This window comes from Lissotriton vulgaris, chromosome 3_1 (genome assembly GCF_964263255.1).
Source record: "Lissotriton vulgaris chromosome 3_1, aLisVul1.2, whole genome shotgun sequence".
Classification (NCBI taxonomy): domain Eukaryota; kingdom Metazoa; phylum Chordata; class Amphibia; order Caudata; family Salamandridae; genus Lissotriton; species Lissotriton vulgaris.
The window spans coordinates 1,503,294,898-1,503,317,869 of NC_141689.1; the positions used below are offsets into that span (position 1 = coordinate 1,503,294,898).

The window sequence follows — 22,972 nt, forward strand, 5'->3', positions numbered from 1 at the left end:
TAAAGTTGTTTCCCAGGAGCACGCAGAATTCTGATCTTAAAGATGCATAACCCCCTCAAACCAAGCCTTCAAACACTAAATTAAGCGCTATTCCAAGTCAGTCCTCTAATGTTTTTCATTTATTTCTGCCCTCAGAATCCAGCAAAGAGCAGTTTGCAGCCACAAATATTGCAGAAGAGCTTGTCAAATTATTCAAAAAACAAGCAGAGCATGAAAAGAAAGAAATGATTTTCGAAGTGTTGGCACCTCTGGCAGAAAATGGTGAGAACTTAAGTGGTGTACAGATTAATGTTTGTGTCTTATGTGCGTCATGTTTGGATCATGGAAAGATATATATCATATTTGCATTATGCGCAGTACCTCTAAATTGATGCTAATTCATAATGCCTTCCTACACATAAATATGTTCATGTGTTTTGCTTTGTTTGCACTAGGTGAGGGCTTTGAAACCTGAATACAATTTAAGTTCACCGTAGTTAGGTGTTCAGTTTGTTTTTAAGAGTGGTATTGTTTAATATAAACCTGTGTGTTGGTAAAGTATTGTAGAGTGGAAAGACCTAGAACATCGTCCTTAAATTGGCTGGCTGGGTTTAGTGGAGTCTGGAAGCTGTATGAAGTCCCCCTTCGATACAGATTTTTCCTAAATTAATTTCCCTTAATTTGACTAGTAATCATACCAATTGCAGGCTACCGTTGCTTGGTCATTCAAGTGTAATATCGGTTTCATAACACTGAAAAGGAAAGCTTTCTTAAATGCATCCCCGCAAACACTGAGGTGAAACCAACACGTATTTGCCTCAAATGATTCTCTGAAGCGAACCAGGTTGGTTGGGTCTAAAGAAAACATGAAGGTGGCGAATTAAATGTTTGAATAATCTCAACTACTGGCAAGTACTTGGACTGCATCCCAGTCCATTGTAAGTTGTCCAGTATGCCACTCTAGACAGAGCCCAGCAACATGCTAATCATCCTTGAACCTGCTCCAATAGAAACAGGCCGGATCTTCTCCAGATGTGAACACAAGCAACCTCATTCCAGTAAAACAAACAAGCTGAGGTTTTGGGCTATGCTGGACCTAGAGCTGTGTAAGGTCACGAATTTAGAGAGGGATCCAAAACAAAAATCTTGCTTGGCTGTACAAGTCAAATCATGAGCTAAGTCATCAAAAGATTTGGTATTCAAATGACACAGCAAACACCATGTAACATTATCATTAAGACTTATATAAATCAAAAATTGGTTATTTCTTAAACTCTTAAGTTTGTTATGCATTTGATTGAATCACTGTATTCTCATCTGTTAAAAGTAACCGTTTTCAACCACAAGTTTTTCCACACCCAGTGCCCTGACAACACAGTTGTTAATGAACCAAGATATGTCAGCTTGTCATATGACTGTTTCTATGTCCAGTATTGTTACTCTATGTGGAGAAACATTGTTGTGTAGTCAGCTATACACATAGGAGGTTTTTCTCCCCACACATTCTGAACTGATGTGAGGTGCTTTCAGATAAATCACAAATGATCTCTGAGGACAGAGATCAGGAGCCTAGCTGTTGTCTATATTCCTATTCACAACACTCACTGGGGTTCGAATAGTGTCATATAGTGACAGAAAAAGAGAAATACTCTTTTTCATGGTGTCCCCTCACTCACCAGGTCGCCCCACGGTGACATGCTTCATCATAGCGAGGCCATCCCAGTCCTCTACGGGCTGGGGCGTGCTGCGACTTGCGAATTACGTAGGAGCACTAACAAAAGACTATGTGTGGTGCGAGAGTAGTGATGTGATGGAGTGGGGTGTATGTGAATGGTTAAAAATACCTGCCTAGTGAGTTTTAAATACTTTATTCTTGCTCCTAGGTGGTAGAATTAAAACCGGGGTAGAGATGGTAGGGTGCCTAAATGACAAAGGGTTTAGGTGTACCTAACAACTTCTGTCTGTCAACATGTTTCGTGCTTCCCCCAAGCATTACTCAGGACTACACAGGGACCAGCCCTGTGTTCACCACTCCTAACAAAAGCCCAAATAAGCTAATAAATGGAAAAATATTAGTAAATGCTGCAAAATAGTAAAGCATTCATCCGATACCTACGTAACCAAAATTAAACACGTGGTTCCTGTAAGAAAAAGAACATAAGGCAATGGTTATGGGGTATCAAAGCCCCCAAGAAATGCACATATATTACACACATACTGTATGAACCAAAACGGACAGTGATTTTATTCCATGTGGCCCATCCGAGTGAGAACTTTTTCTGCACAAATAAACGTGTTTTAGCACCTCGTGGTAAGAAACAAACACACACACTCTACTTGCACACTTGTGTAATTCCTTTAATCTATGTACATCATTACTACATACATGTGATCAGGCCCAGGGCTCGAAAATCAAAAAAATTGTACTAGTCCTGCAGGACTAGTACCTTAAAAAATGCCCTCGACCTAACTGCAACCTACTTGACCTCCGTCTCTGAAAGCGGAGCAAATGTGACAAGATAACAAGATTTAAAGGCATCTTTATTGCTCATTAACTTTGTGATCAATAAAAATGCCTTTAAATCTTGTTATCTTGTCACATTTGCTCAGTTTTCACAGACAGAGAACAAAAGTTGGTTTGTTTTCCTACTCGCCAGAAAGGGCGAGTAGGACCTAAAAACAGCTTGACCTTGTTAAATTTAGCTCGACTATGCGAGCGGTCGAGTGGAATTCTCGAGCCCTGGCCTAACTGTGCCCCATGGACTCGGAGGGGGTCAGTATCCCGGCAAAATCTAGAGACAAAATGAAATTGAAATGGTCATGTTATCCCGGACCGTCTCTCTTTCTACTGAGGATAAAAAAGCGGTAACATTCGGGACCCGTGTCAGATGCACCCCTGGGGGTCCTATCTCAGCCACACGCGGTCCCTCTTGATCCTCAATTCACTTACTTGCTGGTTAGATACCTCACTCAGTTTCACCTATGCTTCTCCCTCTGGTCCGAATGTAGTAGGACCGGGGGCGCTGAGTTCTTTTGATCCATCTTGCGTGTCTCACTTCCGCGTTCGCGGTGCGGATGCGTAGTACGCGCCATGTGAAGGTCGCGTCCCTAACAGCAGCCATTTTGGGTGTATAAAATGATCGTGTATCAATGTTTGAGCCACTTTTCTACAGATTGGCTCCAAAATACTCAAAATAAAGGACTTTCTTCTTATTGTGCATGTAAGAGGTAAAAAAGTCACCATCAAAGCGGGAGTTTTTGGTAAAAAATTCAAAATAACATCTCCACGTAACAAATGCCTTCTGCAATGGTGTTTCGTAGAGTGAAGCTCACGTACAAGGTTTTGCAAGATTTTGTCTTCATAATAAAGGGTAAATAAATGATATGTGTGGGTAAACAACCTGGCGGCCATTAAGGAATGGTTTTTCAATGCCCATATGTGTGCAGTGGAGCTTGGCTATAAATACAGCCTAAATTAGCTTTTTTATGTGGAATTCACTGTGCATTACTCCTTTGGCGGGTATTGTGTATTTGTTAGTACTGTGCTTATAAAAACCCAACCAACAGACCGCTCTGTGTATTTAGAAGGCAGTAATGCAGGCATGTGGATGGTTTTTTAATGCCTATAAGTGTGTAGTTACGTTCAGATAAATAGACAGCCTAAAATTGCTTTGTTATGTGGAATTCACAGTGTATTAATCTTTAGGCGGATATTGTGTATTTGTTAGCACTATCTTTATATTCTCCCAACCGAAAGACTGCTCTGTGAGTTTATACAAGCAATAATGCAGACATGTGCTGTTCAGATCGTCATACCACATATAAAAGGATATTAGGTGGTTATTAAGTAGTTGGTGGTACCACAACTAGCTGGGTGAACTTACCAGCAGATTGTTGTGTAAGCATTATTGTTATTAGGGTTGTGGATGACATAAAAACAAACCGTTCAGTCAGTTATCACTGGGTGACCATAGTGTGTTATGTTTCAGATTAGCCAAACCCAGTGTCCGGCTAAACGTGTCCCTTTACCAAAGGGCGTATGCCAGGGTCTAGCTATACAAATTGTCCTACGGGATTTTATCATTCAGGCCCACAATGTGTGTCCGGAATTTAAAAACCCAACGCTTTTCTTTCTCCAGTAGTTTCTTTTCTATTTCATGGTGTGGCTGCAGTGTTTCAAGGACCACCCAAACGCATGTCATTGGTTGTGTGTCCTTTCTCCAAGAAATGTGTGGTCATCTTTGTGTTAGAATGTTTACACCTGAAACTACTGCTGTGTTCAATCATGCGTGTACTGACCTTCCTAGTAGTCATTCCAATGTAGTGCAGATTACACGTACAGGTGATCATGTAGACCACACCTGTCGTATTGCAGTTTGAAAAAGCCCGTAGGTCCCAGGTGACCCCATTGTTGCAAATCACTTGTTTTGTTGCCATAGTCAGATGACACACACTGCAATTCGAACATGGGTAGTGCCCGAATGGTAAAGGGTGCAACAGACGTACCGTGCTTTCAGATCCCTCACTCCATCAAAATCGGGCACAGTGAAGTAAAGTAATTTAAGTATGGTGAAGGAAGGATTTGAATCTAGGTTGCCTACTCTGTACCTTTTACACTAAAGGGCATTGCATTGTGGCATGTTTCACTAGAGTAAATTTACATATGAGTAAATCTACACATTTAAATTTACTTTAACACTTTGTAGCAACTTTACTATTTTTGGTTATTCATCGTTTCTAAGAGTTAAAGGTACTACAAAGTGTAGACTTACAGGTCTCCGCCTGGTGAATTTAGGAGGTGGAGCCTCTTTAGGAGTCTAAAGTTACTAGTAACTGTTTACATGTTGGCAGAGTTAGACAAGGTTCCCTGCCACCAGGAGGGAGTTCTCCCTATGGTCAAATATAGAGATTTAGTAATAAACTGTAAAAAAAAAATTAAAGTACAAATATTTGTTATATATTAATGTCATTTAATTGTATACATTTATTTTAAATGTGAACACACAAATCTACACTACTTAATGTTTAATTACAAGTTTAGTTAATTTAAATATAATAAATAGAAATTCATTCTTTTGAATATTTATTGAAAGATACCTAAAGTAAAATGTTTCTATGTACTAACAGTTAGTAAACGTTATGTATTAAATTAATTTTAAAAAATAGTTCAATGTATTTTTACAATAAAAAGGTTTTTAAAATAATTTACCACAAAATGTATTTTTATTTATATATAATTTTTAACACTAAATTCAATGTATGTATATTTATAAAACTTCGAAATAAATTAATTTATTGTAACATTTTTTCCTATGAGTTCTTTAAGTTCCTGTTGCCATTATTCTCTGTGGGAGGGTGTTGCAGTCTCAGTGATTGGCCATGTGTGACGCTGAACTTACTCTAGGTCTGAGCTGGAGTATATTCCCCAATGTTTTAGGTCCTTTTTGGATTTATGACTTTTAGAACTGGTGTTTGTTAATAGCAAAGGGCTTACTCTTTTGTGAGTGGGTGCATGTACCTCCCTGAACCCCTCATTACTGCACTTTAAACCCCTTGTTGTGAGTCTAAATCCTTTCTTCTACTGCTTGAGGTTTCTTGCCTCCCCTGCACTCTAGTGGTTCAAGTCTCTGGCAATGCTACATTTGGTAGGTCCCTTATTCGGATCTGAAGTCTCCTTTTGGGTGACGCCTTATGGTAGTTTGTCCTTACTCCTGGGTTCTGGACTGGTTGTCCTTCACTGTCTTATATTGTAGTCGCAGTCTTTCTGCTGGCTGCTGTGATGATTCATCAAGGAGATATGGCTCAAGGGTAAGTCTTGTGTCTCTGGTGGCAGAGGCTCACACAGGCCAAGGGTTTGAATCCTACCTATGCTGTGCATCTTCTTCTGCCTCAAGGGGAGGTTTTGGTATTAACAATTGCAGGGGTCCCTCCAGATTGGTGCTCTGTTCTTTCCCCCTCCCCTCAGTTTACAATATACAGTGGCTGGCACTGTATTTCTATGGTGATGTTTTTCACCATACCTTGTCTTTCTTTTGCTGCACACTGTTCCCATATTTTCACAGTTTTTGGTGGTGGCTTCGCGTTCTGACGTGGAAAAGTCTACTGAAAAAAACTGATGTTGGCGCGCCGGGGCATATATGGGTCCACTGACGTCATGTCCCGTCCCGGTGCGCAGAGGTGCTGCTGCGCAAAACTTTCCTGACCAGTCTGACCCCTGGGGATATTCTAAGTTGAGGAATCTGCGGCTAGACTGTCTCTACCAGCTACATCATTACTGAAGGTAAGTAACTTGTTCTTTAGAGGGTATATTTCTAAATGTCTTCTTTCTTACACACTGGCTTACATTTGGAACGCACAAATGCAGCGAAATCCAATTGGTGATAAAACATATCATACTATTCTATGCTTCCACATGTCTTCTGATGAAAAGGTACCTCCCTTGTGCAGGTAAGTCTGGTGTCTGCGACAGGAAACAACCCAAAACGCAACATGAATACATCACATTTTTCGACTAAAAAATGAACCATTTTTTTCAAAGTGGGTAGCTATGGATTTTGGACCCTAGCTTACCTGCACCTATGGAAACCCAGCAAACTTGTAAATTTTGACACCTAGGGGAATCCAGGATGGAGTGATTTGCGTGGCTCTCACTAGGTTGTTTTACCTAGAATCCATTGCAAACCTCAAACTTTGACTAAAGAAAACACATTTTCTTCACATTTCTGTGATGGAAACTTCTGGAATCTGCAGGGAGCCACACATTTCCTTCCACCCAGCCTTTCCTAAGTCTTCTGATAAAAATTGTATGTCACTTTTGTGGGTAGGCCTAGTGACCGTGACCGGAAACGCAACATGGATACATCACTTTATTCCACCCTAAACTGACCCATTTTTATCCAAAGTAGGTAGCTGAGGATATTGCGCCCTAACTCACGTGACACCTAAGAAAACCTAGCAGACCTTCACATTTTTGAAAACTAGACAACTAGGGGAGTCCAGTGTGGTGTGCCATGTGTGGATCCCATGAGGCTTTTTAGCCGCAATTCCATGCAAACCTTAAACTTTGCCTGAAATCACATATCTCCTTACATTTCTGTGATGGAAACCCAGAATTGCCCTACTTTTGCGAATCAAAACACTGCCCCACTTGTGTGGCTGGGCCTAGTGTCTGCGATATGAACAAATCGAACCAAGGTCAATGGGAGTCATTGTGTGGGGGCTCCTATTGACCTGATCTGTTCCTGTCGCTGGCACTAGGCCCAACCACACAAGTGGCGCAGCGTTTTTATTGGCACAAGTGGGGCAATGCTGAGTGTTACGAATATTGTGGATTCCTGAGGATTCCATACGTTTCCATCACAGAAATGTAAGGAAAATGCATGATCACAGGAAAAGTTTGAGGTTGGCAGGGCATTGTTGGTAAGAAAACCTCATGGGATTCACACAAAGCATACCACCCTGGAATCATCGGTTTATCTACTTTGTTAAAATGTCTGAGGTTGGTCCATGGGTGGTGACAGAGCCCAAATCCGATAGTTTACTCTATTGCTGATCTTCAAGTAGCACTTTTGGGCCTTTTGTGTCGGAACTCTCGGCCCACCCATTCAAGTGAGGTACCATTTTTATCAGAAGACATGGGGGAATGCTACGTGGTAAGCAATTTGTGGCATCTCACTGATTCCAGAAATTTTCCTCAGAATTGTGTGTTTTAGTCAACATTTGTGGTTTGCAGGGCATTGTGGGTTAGAAAATGGTTTGGGATTGATGCAAAGCACACCTCCCTGGACTCCCCCAGATGTCTAGTTTACAGAACTGTCCGAGTCTGGTAGGTTTTTCCAGAGGACAAGGCAAACACAAGGAGGACAGCCTACCCAATCCCAAAAAGTGCAGCCGTTCATCATTGCAAGTGGTTAGATATTTGGAGTTAGCCATACTCTCCTGGCCCAAATGTAAAAACAACACCCTAAAGAATCAAATGTCCTCTCACTTACCAGTGGGATGGGATGCTTTACTCCGCAGGGGAGCATAAAGATTCTTGATGGTGGGACCTGATGTTAGGATGGGAAAGATCCACCCCATTATTTTATAAAAATTATCGTATTGCTGCCATACATTGGGGTTCCTGCCCCCCTTGGAGGGGGGGGGGGGGGACAGATCAGTGGCAATTGTCCCAACTGCCAAGGGGGGCAGAAAGAATGTTGCCCCATTTACTTGGGGATGTGGGGGCATAGCCATGTCTAGTAACCCCCACCCCAATTTTTTTTTTTAATAATTTCCTGGCATCTAGTGGGCTTTCTGCCTCCTTGGTGGGCAGATTGACGGTAATTACCCCAATCTGCCTTCCTGGGGTGGCAGAAAGACTGTTGCCCGAATCATTTGGCGTTCTGGTATAGCCATGCCTGTGGTGGGCATCCCCCACACCTATATATTTTTTTTAGAAGTGTACCCTTAACTCTACAACGATGTGGCAGATAGACTGTTTCCCCATTTATTTGGGGTGGGGGCTAAGCCATGCCCATGCTGGGCAGCTCCCATCCCTATATTTAAAAACAAATAGCATTCCCTGGCTTCCAGTAGGCTTGTTGGCCCTTCGAAGGGGGCAGATCAAGGGAATTACCCCATCTACACCCCAGGGGGTAGAAAGCCTATCTCTCTTTTTGGCGTGTACGCATGGCATGATCCCAATATTAAAAAGAAAAAATCCATTATGTCTTATGGGCTTTCTGCCTCCCCCCAGGGTATTAGGATTAATCAACCCCCTTCTTTTTTTTTTTTTGGATCAAATTTGTTTTTATTGGCAACAGCATAGTACAGTACAGTGATAGGACATAAGCAATCCATCATCTCCTGTGAGCTCCACTCAGGGCTCCCGGGGAAGAGCCCCAAGATCGGCAGGCCTCGGGCCGTTTGTCCATGTATGCAGTGAAAGCCATTTTCAAGTAACCGGATACCCCAACTGACCCCACTCCCCACCCCCTCATCTGGAACCCCTCCCAACTCAACAACCGTGGTGCCCATCCCACCCCGCCCCCTCTCCCATCCCTCCCCCCCGGTGCGTTCTGCCAAGGCCTAATTAGGGAATCCCCTGGGCTTTCTGCTTTTTCTTCGTCTGCCCCTGGGCATCGCTAGGTTTGTGAAATTCATCAGTCAGTCTGAGAACTCGAAGGTATTTGGGGCAAGTCAGTTTGTGAAATTCAGTGGTGAGTAGTGCAATCAGGGGCAACCATATCTCTCGGAATGAGTCTGCGGTTTGCGTGAGAGAGGCCTCTATGCGTTCCATACCCATTATGAACCAGATTTTGTGGAGCCAACCCGTGTGAGAGGGTTTGCGCGGGCTGCCCCACAGTGAGAGGATGTGATGTGTCTCTGCGCCTATTGCTAGCCCCATTTGCTTCCCCCGGATTGATTTGAGTGGGAAAGTCAATTTGTTAGGTAGGCCTAAGATCGTGTATGCCGGGAAGTGTGGGATCTCCGTGTCGAAGTGTAAATCTATGTCCCTCAGTACCTCCTCCCAGTAGTCTTGCACCTCCGGGCATTCCCACAGCAGATGGAGCATGGTCCCAGTCTGACCGCAACCCCGCCAGCACTTTGAATATCGTCTAGGGTTGCTCTGGTGGAGTAGTTCCGGATTCAGGTGCCAGTAACAGGCCACTTTGACCGCTGCCTCCCTACTCGCCACATTCCTAGCTGTGTGATGGGCCCTGAAAAATATATCGTGCCATTCCCTGTCCGAGAGCGCCCGCCCGAGCTCCTTCTCCCACCTTTTCTGCCCCGCTGACTTAGTTGCCCGCGCTGGCGGAGCCAGAAATTTGTAGAGTTCCGTGATCGCCCTCTTATCGTCCGACTTGGCCAGAAGCCACTTCTTAAAGGGTGTGAGGAAGCGGCCTACCTGCGGGGCGATGTCCTTATGAGTGAGCCAGTGTCGTAATTGGAAATATTGGAAGTTATGTGGCTGGTCAATCCCGTAGCTCTCCTTGAGAGCCTCCAGTGTCATAAAGCCCTGCCGGTCGAACAGATGTCCCGCCGAACTACATTCGGTGGATCGCCACTGAGAAAAGGCGCCCGGGGCCGTCCCGGGGATGAACGCCGGGTTATCAAAAAGGGGTGTTATCGGCGACGGGAAGGAGGTGATATCTCTAGTTGTTGCTACTGCGTCCCACACCTGTAAGAGTGTCCTGGTGATGGGACATTTCTTGATATATGCCGGTCTGTCGCGTCTTGCCAGGAATGGGACTCGCCAAAGCGGCATGCCCGCCATTGCCCTATCTTTAAAGAGCCACCTTTTCTCTGAGGTCGGTCTGGACCACTCCAGGAGGTAGCGCAGCTGGGTAGCTTGTAAGTAACGATGCAGGTCAGGGACCCCTAGCCCCCCCTCGGCTTGTGACCGTGAGATGAGGTCGCGCCGTATTCTAGGGCGCTTCCCGGCCCAGACGTAGTGCTGTATGGCGTCTTGCAGCTTTTTAAGCATTCCCAGTGGAGGAGTAACCGGGATGGTCTGGAACAGGTAGAGCACCCTCGGCAGCACAGACATCTTGACGGCTGCCACCCGTCCTAGCCATGACAGCAGATGATGTCGCCAGCGGAAGAAATCTCCTTGGACACGGTGAAAGAGCTTGGTATAGTTATTTTCCACCGTTTGGGCCGTCGAGGGGGACAGGTCTATTCCTTAGTATGGTAATTCCAACTGCTCTTGTAGCCCTCCGATCCTAAGCAACCCTCTATTACGCTGACGCGCATTGGACCCCAGTGGTAGGATAACGGACTTCTGGATGTTCATCTTAAAGCCCGAGACCTTCCCAAACTGCTCCATTTCCTACAGAAACGCTGGGATCGATACCCCCGGGTTCTCAACAGCGACCAGGATGTCGTCTGCGTAAAAGCTGATGGTCTGTTCCTTGCCTCCGAAGGTGATGCCCTTTATGTTCCGGTTATCTCGCACTCGTTGGGCAAACGGCTCCATATACAAGGCGAACAACATCGGCGATAGAGGGCAGCCTTGCCTCGTGCCTCGCCGGATGTCCAGCGGCTTGGAGCCCGTCCCGTTCACCCTAATAGTTGCGCGAGGGGTCGCGTAACAGCTTGTCACCCAGGCTCTGAACCTCTCCCCAAGCCCGAATCTCGACAGGGTCCTATCGAGGTGGGTCCAGTCCACTCTGTCGAACGCTTTTTCAGCGTCAACCGACAGCAGAGCAGCGTCCGAATCGTTGTAGTGGGCTTTATCGATGACGTGCAACAGGCGTTTGGTGTTGTCCGCGCATTGACGTGAGGGTATAAAGCCCGCCTGGTCTGGTTCAATTATGCCCGGTAGACAAGGCCCCAGCCTTGTGGCTAAGATTCCTGTAAAGAGCTTCAGAACAACATTCAGAAGCAATATTGGCCGAAGTGTCCTTTCCGGGTTTTGGTAGGACGATTGTGTCTGCCTCGAGCATCTCTTGCGGGATCGAGCCCGGGCCTCGGAACGAGTTAAAGAGTTTTGTCAACACTGGAGCCAGAAGGTGGCAAAAGGTTTTGTAAAAGCCCGCGCAGAACCCATCCGGGCCCGGCGCTTTGAGTGGTTTAAGGCGTGCGATGGCAGACACCACCTCCTCCAGGCGGATGGGAGCGTCCAGCGCCTCGGCGTTCGCGCCATTCAGCGCGGACACGTTGGCCTCATGCAAGTACTCTGACCCGACCCCTTCCTCCGCAGCCGGTTCGGCCTCGTACAGCTTGGCATAAAATGCCCTGAAAGCCTCGGCTATGTGCTCGTCTTCGTAGTGCTCGTGCCCGTCGTCTTCGCGTATGACTTGCACCTTGGCCTTGACTGTTTGCGCTTTAAGTTTGCTGGCCAGCAGACGACCAGTCCTGTCCCCCCACATAATAAGTATGCTTGAGGCGTAGAGCCGCATATTCTACCCTGTCCAAGTCAAGACTTGCAAGTTGCGCTCTGGCAGCCTTCAGTTGGCGCCAAATCCTGGGGGCCCCGGTCCGACAGTGCACCCGCTCGAGTTCCAGTACCTGTGCGGTCAATTCCTGGTGCCGTTCTTTCCTTATCCTGTTATCAGCAGCCGAAATCGCCATCAGCTCCCCCCTGACCACTGCCTTGAGCGCCCCCCATACCGCGGGCATGGCTACCTCACTGTGTCATTCCTGCCAAGGTAGTCTGATAGAGTCTGGGTTAGTTGCTGCGTGACCTCTTTGCGCGTGAGCAGGGACTCCCTGAGCCGCCACCTACCCTTACCAGAGTGAATGCGGGGGACTCGTTAGTGTAGAAGGATTGCGTCGTGGTCGGACAGGGCCGCTGGGGTGACCTCCCCGTCCTTTACCATAGGAGCTATATCTGCCGATTCAAGGAAGTGATCTATCCTGGCATATGTCTTATGAACGTGTGAGTAAAAGGTGTACCCCGGTGCTGTGTGGTGCATCTCCCTCCATACATCCCTGAAGCCCCTGCTGGCGAGCCAGTGCTTCCCTTCCTTAGAAAGGGCGCCGGAGTCACCAAGTCTGTGTCCCGACCTGTCTAACGCATTATCCATCACCAGATTCAGGTCCCCTCCCACCAGGGTATACTTGGATGCAGCCCCCAGGACCTCTGACAATGCCCCCGTGATGAATGGCTCCTGCTTAGTGTTGGGTGCGTAGATGGTTCCCACTGTGAATTCCACGTTACCAATGCTAACAGTGTGCGCTAGTAGTCTTCCCTTTATTTCTGCCACCTTGTCCCTTACTTGGCCCTTGAAGTGCTTAGCGAACAAAATGTCCACCCCCGCTTTTTTCTCCATAGTGGAAGAGTAAAGTTGTGTCGGGAAGGCCCTGGACCGCATACGATGCCCGTCTTTTGCCAGCAAATGTGTCTACTGTAGGAGGCAAATTGCCGTGCCGGAGTTCTCTAAGTACGAGAGCACCGCCCGCCTCTTAATGGGGTTATTGAGGCCCTTAATGTTGAGAGTTAGGACCTGCAAAGTGTCAGACGCCATTCGGGAAAGTGGGCCCTGCCCCGCTACCGCTTTGCCTGCACCAGATGTGCCCTCGAGCCCCTGTGTCCATCCCCACAAACCTTTGTTCATAGCCCTCTCGCGTCCCCGCTTGTCCCGCCTCTCTGGAACGAACACCCCGGGGCCTCCCACCCCAATCCCCCTTTCCCACCCTAACCCCAACTTCCCCCTCAACCCCTACCCCTTCCCTTCCCCCACCCCTCCCCGAAACCCAAACAGGTGAACATAGTCCCAGGCCACTCACTTGTCCGTCCAGGCCTTTGGTAAATGAGTCAATGAATGGGTGTGTGGTAGTGGCGACTCAAAGCCCCCTGACCCTCTTCCCGACCAGGTGCCACAACTTAGCTGATGTCGACCGTCGTCGAAGCCATCTCATGAGTCGGCACCAATGTCCTTGGAGACCTCCTGGATCGCTGCAGTCTGTTCCTGTGCCACGGTTTCGGGATTAGGCTTGAGGTTTTTCTTTTGCGGTCTGCCCCTTCGTACTTTCTGCCAGCCGTCACAAGTCGTTCGAGGGGATCCAGATGCAGTCCCAGACGACGCCCCTCGTCAATATCGTCCTGTGGAGTCTCCTCATTGGGGATGCCCAGTATGGCACAGGTGTCTCGTAAGGAGCGCAGCTGGTGTAGGGCTCCATTCCACTTGAAGATGAGGCGAAAAGGGTATCCCCAGGAGTAGGAGGACCCCTCCTTGCGCAGGAAAGCGGTGGCAACCTTGAATGACCTCCGTTTCCGTAGGGTGATTGCCGACAGATCCTGGAATAGTTCCACTGCGTGGCCTTGAAAGCGAAGGGGCTTTTTGAGACGCGCCGCCTTCAGTATGCGTTCCTTTAGGGGATAATCCGTCAGGAAGGCCAAGATGTCTGGGGGGCCCTGAGTCCGGCGAGCCAGGTCCACTCGATGAACTCTGTCGACACGGATCACGAAGTCATCGTCCTCCTCCAGCACCATCCGGAATAGTGCTTGTAGGTATCCTGCCACGTCGTCTCCCTCCGCCTTGAGTGGCACATTCCGGAGGCAGATGTTGTTGCGTCTGGAGCGGTTTTCCAGGTCCTCCGTATGAGATTGAAGGTCTGTTTGTTGGTCGTGGAGGCGAACGATTTCCTGCCGGAGGAGTTCTATTTCCTCACTTCTGGCTTGACCCGAGAGCTCGTTTGCGGCCACACTTTCCCCCAGATCGTCGACATCTTGTCGGAGTTCTTTGTATTCCCCTGTAATTTTTTGCCGGAAGGTTTGGATGTCCTCTTTAAGAGAAGTGAAGAGGGCCTCTATGAATGCCTTGGTCGCCGGGGTCTCGCTTTCCGTGTGGTCTCCCCCCTTGGAGGGGGGCACCTGAGCCGGCTTGTCCGGTCTTTTGTCGACCTTAGAAGACCCCTTGGTCAGCATATCAGAGATGGTGCGGTTTCCTTTGCGATTGTGGGACGCCATATCGCCCCTAGTCTCTGGCCGGAGGCCCCGGATGGGGTGCTGCCCCTGTCGGGACCGGTGCGTGCGGGCCGGGGAAGAAGGGGTCAGTCTGCGTTCGCTCCTCCGGCCTCCGGGACCCACGAGACGCTGCTGTGGGCCCTCTCGTTGCGGCCCTTGCCCGTGCTCTCCGTGGGCTATGGCTTCTGAGGTCGACTCTCCAGGCCTCTGCTGAGCTCCCCGGGCCGCCACTCCCTCGGGCCGGTCACCGCTGCCGTACGCCGCCTCCTGCTGGGCCCTTCTGTAGACTGTGCTGCGGCCTGACCAATTGCTCCGTGCACCGCAGGGCTCCTCTCAGATGCCGCGGAGGACAATACTCCACACGTCCCCGGCTCCAGGCGCCCTGATGTCGTGGACCGGGCCGTCCACTTGGCTGTGGTCCGTGGCCCCGACCACTCTTGGCCCGTCCGGCAGTCCTTAGTCCCTTTCCTCCACTGTGGGGGTCCCCGTCCCCCACTCCCACTGGTGGTCAGGCCACGCTAGGTCACTGGGCGCCGCTGCAGGTGATGTCGCACTCAATGGGGCCCCACAAAGTCACTTCTTGGTCTGGGGAGCTCATGGACGCACTCCCAGTGCCTCCCCCGCTGTTCCCCGCCCCCCCCAGCGCCTCCACGGCACCAGCTGCCAATTCACTACCGGCTTTGAGGCCCAAGCCGGGGGGTCGCGTAGGGCCCGGTGTCCCGGGGCCACTGCAGTCTTCCTGGGGGCCGCGGCAGCTCTTGTGTGCAGCGAGGGGTCTCCACCCTCTCGACCCCCCGCAGATGTGCGCCTCCGGTCCGCTGCTGCCTCCGTCCACGCCCCGCCAATTGCTGTGTACCTTCAGGCTCAGGCCATCCGGGTGAATGCGGCCGCTCCTCCCGCGACTAGGCCCAAGCCGGGGTCTTGCTTAGGACTGGGCGCCGGCGGACCCGGTGCCCCTCTTTCCGCCTCCCTGGTGGTGGGCTCGCTGTCTTCCTCGGTCAGGCACCACACCTGGGCCCCTGCGCTCGCCGCCGGAACCTCCGACGGCGCAGCGCCGGTGCTTGGATCGCCGTGGCAGGCCCCTCTGGTCAGTTGACCGCCGGGGCCTGGGCCTCCGTTTTCACGCCACTGGGCCGTTGCGAGCACTGCCTCTGCTCCGCGGCGCCTCACTCTGTGTCGGAGCCCTGCCCTTGGCTCCGGCTGCACAGTTGGTGTTCCGGACACCGTCCGCCGTCGGTGGCTGGCTCGGCAGGGTGGTAGGTCCGCTAGGGGGATCGGATTCAGGGAGCCTCCGTGGAACACGTCCTACCGAGCCGCCATCTTCGCCACGCCCCCAATCAACCCCCTTCTGCCTTCTGGATGGGGGGGGAGGGGGTGGAGGCATTAAGACTGTCGCAATACTTTAAGGGGGTGGGGATGACATGGCCATACCCATAATGGACAACCCAGTCTCCCTATAATTATTATTTATTATTTTTACAGAGTTTTATATAGCGCGAACTTGACCCGAATCGTATATCAGAACTCTTTACATAGCAAAAGTTACGTTACATGAGGACACACATTCATTTTTGTTAGGCACGGGGAGATTAAATGATTTGCCCAGAATCACAGTATGTTCAGCATCATTGCCGAGACTCGAACAGAGTTCCCACCCCACCACCCAAGCCGTTAGGCCAACTCCTCTCCTCACATCGACCTTGATGCCTAGTGGGATCGGGGTGATTACCCTGTATTGCAACCCGGGGCAGAAATATTGATCACGCATGGGGGTGGGGGGGAAGCACAAACCCTTGCCCAAGGGGCCACTCCACCAAAATCCCTAGTGTCTTGTGGGTGGATCCCTGCTTAGGGATCGCTCTCTGTAGAAATCAGGACAAGACTGGTGTGATGAAGTCTAGCTGCTCAGCCCCATCCATCCAACTGTCATTCCACTCCAGTCATCCAAGCATTCAACACATAGCCCACACACCAAACATTCCACTCAGATTACTCACATAGGCTGAGCAGCTAAGGGCAAGTTATCATAAGAGATAGGTAGTAATAGGAGAATACTACACTCTCCCATGTCGGTCCACAAGCAGGGATCCACTGGGGAAAGATATGATTAGAAAGGAGAGATTTCCCCCTTTCTAACGGTACTTCTCCCACCCCATTATTTGCTTGAGGGGTGAAATATGCTCCTCCCTGATTACTGATACTGTAAAAGTAAAACAAGCCCATTGGCTCGGTTTACTTACACTTCAGTGTAATGAGTCAGGGCTCCCTGCATGTTGATCGTGATTACAAATCAAAAAAACGAAGACTCTGGCTGCTCGGGATCATCTTCCCCAGCAGCACACGTAAAATCTCTCTGCACCAGAGGGGCAGTGGTGGATCGGGCTCACCGCCCTTGCGCAGCGTTGTGCCAGTGTGGGGATCGGATCGGATCGGGTGAGAGAAAGGCCTGACTGGTGTGGGACACAAGACAGAGGTTGCTTTGCCTGGCGCAGCACGTTGATTTTCATTGCCGGACATGCCACTAGCGATACTGCAGCACCAACTGGGGGTGGCCACACTGTAGTGGAGCCGGCCTGGCAGACACCTAGTGGCTGGTAAAGACTCAATAAGACGGGCCTCCGGAGCACTCCATATCATGTCCGGAACGAGAGTGCGTAAGGACAAATCAGTAAAGGATCCATTTGCTAAATTGCAGGTGACACACTCCCCTAAAGACATGGCGGCGGCAGCCGCACACCTGGCTACAGGTTCTGCAGATGGCTCCGAACCAATTACGAAAGCCTTCTTGGAATCCCTGTTCACAGCACTGCGAGATGACATTCACACCTTTAAGAAGAAATTCTCATAGGAACTCAAGGAGGTTCGCAGGGACGTCGATGGACTAGGAGAGCTTGTGTTGGCACTAGAGACCGCGAAAGACGGGCACAACAGAGATGTGGAGGCCCTACAGCAAGAAATACTGCAGCTTCATGACCAACAGGTAGACCTGCAGCACATGTGGAGGACTTAGAAAATCGATCACATCGACATAACGTGCACATTCGAGGAGTAACGTTGACCGAAGATACCAGGGATCTGTTTGGATTTACCTGAGAACTTTTTAACCACATCCTGGGCTGCCCGTTAGAGTCAGATCTCCGAATAGATAAAGCACACAGAGTGGGACTCCCTGATGGCCCTATCGACGCCTCCAAAAGGACATCTTGGTATGTGTGCAGGACTACCGCACAAAAGAGGATATTCTTCAGACAGCCCGGCAGATGCACCCCATATCCTTCAAGAACCTGACTCTGGTTCTGTTCCAGGACCTGTCGGCACTCACATTACAGAAGCGCCGGACCTTTAGACCTGTCACGGCACATCTTCAACAACTCAAGATCCCTTACAGCTGGGGCCACCCATTTTGCATAATGTTCAAACTCGACAACAAAATTTATCAGCTCCGCTCATTGCAGGAAACCTGTCGCCTACTGGGGATTGATCTGCCTACAGAGGAGGATGATCCAGCGATCCGCCATGGGGATGCGACGATCCCGGGCTCCCAATGGCGCCAACAAGGCAGAACACGCTGTGTCGAGAAGCCCCCTGCGACCGAGATCAAAGATGGCCAATGAGCGGCAGTTGAGGCGGTTGCTTCATACCTGAACTCGATGCACCCCAGTTGACTTTCATGGCTTCACTAACTGTAGTGCCAGGCTGTTTTATTTTTCTTGCCGGGTCGTCGGCGGGAGGGGGGAGTGTTTTGTGGGGTTGGTGTTCCCCGTGTTAACACGTTCCTTATTGCCTATGAAGGTTATGGACAATGGACCTTTGAACTTTGGGGGGTTTTTGAGGGAGTTGGGGGCGGGAGTAGGGAGGGGGGGATTTGGGGTTCTTGGGAAAGTGGGGGGGGGTGTCCAGTGCTCCACATCCGACTTTAGCCCGCGACCAGCATGCTCACACGTAATGGGATGTCCCTTAGTGCCATGCATTTGACTCACATCGTGGGTCCTGCCCCCTTGGTTGCCAACATTAGCTTGCCCTGTTTTCCCCACAGTAATGCCTCCTACAGCTCTTAAGATCTTGACCCTCAGCGCGAGGGGCCTCAACAATCCCGTTAAGCGACGTGTGATCCTATCCTGCCTGTAGAATACACAAGCTGACATATGCCTACTTCAGGAGACGCCCCTACTGGCGCGCGACTGCTATCGGTTGCGCTGTTATGTTATGTTGTTATGTTAAATTAATGTTCGAGGCATATGGGCTGCAGATGGTACATTATGAATAGATCGCCATCTGGTGTTGGGCTCGGATGATTGCACTTTGTTTTTCTCTTGGAGAGTCTTTTGTCTCTTGGTGACTCCTCCCTTGGTTGGTAGTGCGCATGGGCATCGGCTCCATCCTTAGATTGTTTTTTTCCGCCATCGGGTTCGGATGAAGATCGGGACGCTCCAGATCAACTTCACAAGAAAGTGATTTTCGGCGCGTATTCCCTTTCCAATTCGACGGTATTGTTATTCGAACGCGTTCATTTCCATTCCGACGCGTTACAAATTCAAAATAGAAGAGAAAAACTTGGATCTACGTCGAAGAACAGGAGGCCTTTCTCGACGCAGTCAAGCCCGGAGTCCATGGAAAGGACTCCATTCAAAAAATGTCCAACGTGTGGTGCTAAGTTCCCACACAAGGACCTACACGAGGTGTGCAACCTCTGTCTATCGCCTGAACACGAATCCAGGGACTGCGAAGCCTGCGCAGCATTCTCCTCCAAGCTAACGATTAGAAATCGTCGAGCTCGAAGACACGAGGTTTCCAGAATGCAGGCAGAAGCGATCCCGGAGCTGTTCGGAGACGAACAAATCGAGGAAGAAGAGGACCAGTCTGGGTCGGAAGGGGACCAGTCGGAGGTTGAAGAACTCATCGAGCAACAAACCGTGAGTGACGACGTCCCCTTACCGAAAAACCGACCCCGTGCGGTAACGACCCCGCCCTCGGGCCCGGTCAAGCCGCTGAAAAAAGTTTCTGACGCCCCGCCCTCGGGCCCGGCAACGAAACCGAAACTGAAACCGAAACACTCGGACTCCCACCATGTCGGATCCGAGAAAAGGGCGACATCGACTTCGGCACCGAGGCTACATACAAAGGAGAGCTCGGGATCGAAACATTCCATGTCGAAACATAAATATGACTTATCGCCCAAGAGACACTCGATACCAAGAAAGTCGGAATCGAGCAAACATTCGGTGTCGAAAACAACAAGATCTGACGATCGAAAACAAAAGCACCTCTCGGAACCAGGACCCTCGGTACCGATTCAGGAGCAACAGACAGATCCCAAACAAAAGATCTTGTTTATTGATCCACAAACTGGGAAAGTGGTCACAAAGAAGAGAAAGAGTGAACAGTCAGAAGATAAACCTCTTCCTTCAAAAAAGAGAACAATGGGGACGAATATAACTCCTCCTGCTTCTCCTCGTCCTAGAGTAACACCCTCTTCTCCTATTCCTCAATAGGCCAAATATTCCTACACCTTCCACACCAAGACCAGCTACACCTCCGTCAGATGTAGACAGTGAGCTAGGGGAGGGAGAACCTCAAGGGGATGACGAAACTATCCCAGATGAGGAGGATCCATGGGAAAATTATGATGTAGGGTCAGATGAGGACAACGACCCAGAGCTATATCCCTCAAAGCCTTCACCACCTGATGATAACATAGGTTTTGTGCAGCTCATTAATAGGGCAGCAAAATACCATAAGGTAGATATACATACAGAACCTCAAATAGAGGATTTCTTGTTAGAGACTCTACCTAATGCACAGAGAACATCAGGTACTCTTCCTATGTTAAAAGGTCTTCTTACTCACACAGATGAGATATTCGAAAACCCAGTGAGAGCCAGGGTGTTAAACCCAAGAATTGATAAAAAATACAAAGCGGCTCCAAAGGACCCAATATTTATTAGAGGGCATGTACCGCTAGACTCGCTGGTGGTCTCAAACGCTCGTAAAAGAGCAAACTCATTATCTACAGGAGAGGCTCCTCCACCAGATAAAGAGTCAAAGTTAATAGATGCATCAGGTAAAAGAGTAGCATCACAGGCAGCAAATAGCTGGCGTATAGCCAATACACAAGCACTACTCGCACGTTACGACAGGGCACATTACGATGAGTTAGAAAAACTTCTTACACATCTCCCAAAGGAACATCAGAAGAAGGCAGACCAATTAATACAGGAAGGTAAAATAATAACAAATACTTCCATTAAATGTGCATTAGACGCAGCAGACACTGCAGCAAGATCGATTAACACTAGTGTCATGCTAAGAAGGCACGCATGGCTTAGAATCTCAGGATTCAAACAAGAGGTACAAACAGCCCTACTGAACAAACCATTTGATCAGAAGACATTGTTTGGTTCAAGCACAGACGAGACATTAGAGAAAATGAAGAAAGATACGGAAACGGCTAAGTCAATGGGAGCATTGCAACAGCCAACACACAGAGGTTCCTTTCGTAGATCCACCTATAGAGGGGGCTCAAAGAACACAGGAACGAATCAGCAATCCACATCTTTCACACCAACATCACCCAGAGGTAATTCAAGAGGCAGTTACAGAGGGAACAACAATAAGGGAAGAGGCCGCGGAAATAATAATAACCGCAACGCCTCAACACCAAAACAGTGACTTCATAGAACTCCCCCCAGACCACATAACACCGGTCGGGGGACGTCTATCACAGTTCCTACCTGTCTGGGAAAACATCACGTCAGACAAGTGGGTGAGACAAATTATCCAACATGGTTATTGCCTAGAACTCACAGATACCCCACCAAACATCCCCCCCAAACAGCGTCCAATGAGTCAGGATCATCTGACATTGTTAAGGGAAGAAGTGCTAGCACTTCTACAAAAGCATGCAATAGAGAAGGTCCCAAAAGATCAACAGGGCACAGGAGTATACTCTCTATACTTCCTGATCCCCAAAAAGGACGGGTCCCTACGACCAATATTAGACCTCAGACCTCTCAATGCTTACATAAATTCGGAGCACTTCCACATGGTCACGCTCCAACAAGTACTCCCTTTACTGAAGAAAGGGGACTTTCTTTCTACACTGGATCTAAAAGACGCTTACTTTCATATCCCAATTCACAAAGCCCACAGAAAATACCTAAGGTTTGTGTTAGAAGGACAACACTACCAGTTCAAAGTCCTTCCATTCGGTGTCACAACAGCACCGAGAGTTTTCACAAAATGCCTAGCTGTGGTGGCAGCACACCTGAGAAGACAACAAATACATGTCTTCCCATACTTGGACGATTGGCTAATAAAGGCCAAGTCAAAGGAAGAATGTCTTCACAACACACAGAAGACAATTCAATTGCTGCACCACCTAGGGTTCACGGTGAACTACAAAAAATCACACCTGCAACCAAACTAGATTCAGCAATACCTGGGGGCTACAGTAGACACAGAAAAGGCAATAGCATACCCCAACCCAATCAGAGTACAGACAATGGTCGGGTTAATACAAAGATTTCAACCACAACACTCACTACCAGCACGAGTGTTTATGCAACTATTAGGCATGATGTCCTCCTGCATACTGCTAATACCACATGCCAGACTACAAATGCGCCCACTACAAGAGTGTCTAGCGACACAGTGGAATCAGGCTCAAGGTCAGATTACAGATCTGGTGTTGGTAGACGACCGGACGTATCGCTCTCTGAAGTGGTGGAACACAGAAAACATTTCCAAGGGACGGTCGTTCCTAGAGCCAATTCCACAAGTGATAATAACAGCGGACGCATCGCTCTCCGGATGGGGAGCGCATATGGACAGATACACAGTACAGGGGAAGTGGAGTGTGCAGCAAAAGAAACTGCACATCAACTACCTAGAGCTATTAGCAATATTTCTAGCACTAAAAGCTTTCCAAATGCAAATAACAGGCAAAGCAGTCCTGATCAGAACAGACAACATGACTGCAATGTATTATATTCAAAAACAGGGGGGGACACACTCTCTCCAACTGTCCAGACTAGCACAGGACATATGGAGATGGGCCATTCCTCAAAAGATCTACCTGTTAGCGGAACACCTACCAGGAGTTCAAAACCAAATAGCAGACATCCTAAGCAGACAGTCAGAACAAGTACACGAATGGGAGCTGCACGACCAAATACTACAGCCATTCTTCCAAAAATGGGGGCAACCAGAGATAGATCTGTTTGCCAATCATCAGAACGCAAAATGCAAAGAATTCGCATCCAGGTACCCACACCGAAGGTCCCAGGGCAATGCACTGTGGATAAATTGGTCCAACAGATTTGCTTACGCGTTCCCTCCTCTACCACTAATTCCATTACTGGTTCGGAAACTGCAGCAACATTCAATGACAATGATACTAGTGGCACCCACGTGGGCAAGACAGCCGTGGTTCACCACGCTGCTACAACTCTCACAAGTACCACATCAAAAACTAAGGTTATTACCCATGCATCTTACACAGAACCATGGAGAAATAATGCACCCAGATCTTAAACAACTGAACCTAGCGATCTGGCTCCTGAGGTCATAGAGTTTGGGTATTTAGATTTACCACCAGAA

The 22,972-nt window shown here is 48.8% G+C and overlaps 1 protein-coding gene across 3 annotated transcripts in view; it reads left to right on the top strand.

Annotated features, from left to right (window-relative positions):
- RAP1GDS1 (Rap1 GTPase-GDP dissociation stimulator 1) overlaps nucleotides 1-22,972 on the top strand; it is an 892,032-nt gene that overhangs the window by 665,715 nt on the left and 203,345 nt on the right. For all 3 annotated transcript variants that reach the window (XM_086961955.1, XM_086961956.1, XM_086961958.1), the window contains one exon: nucleotides 136-261. In XM_086961955.1, the coding sequence (XP_086818081.1) occupies nucleotides 136-261 (126 nt within the window). The remainder of the gene's footprint in view (nucleotides 1-135; nucleotides 262-22,972) is intronic.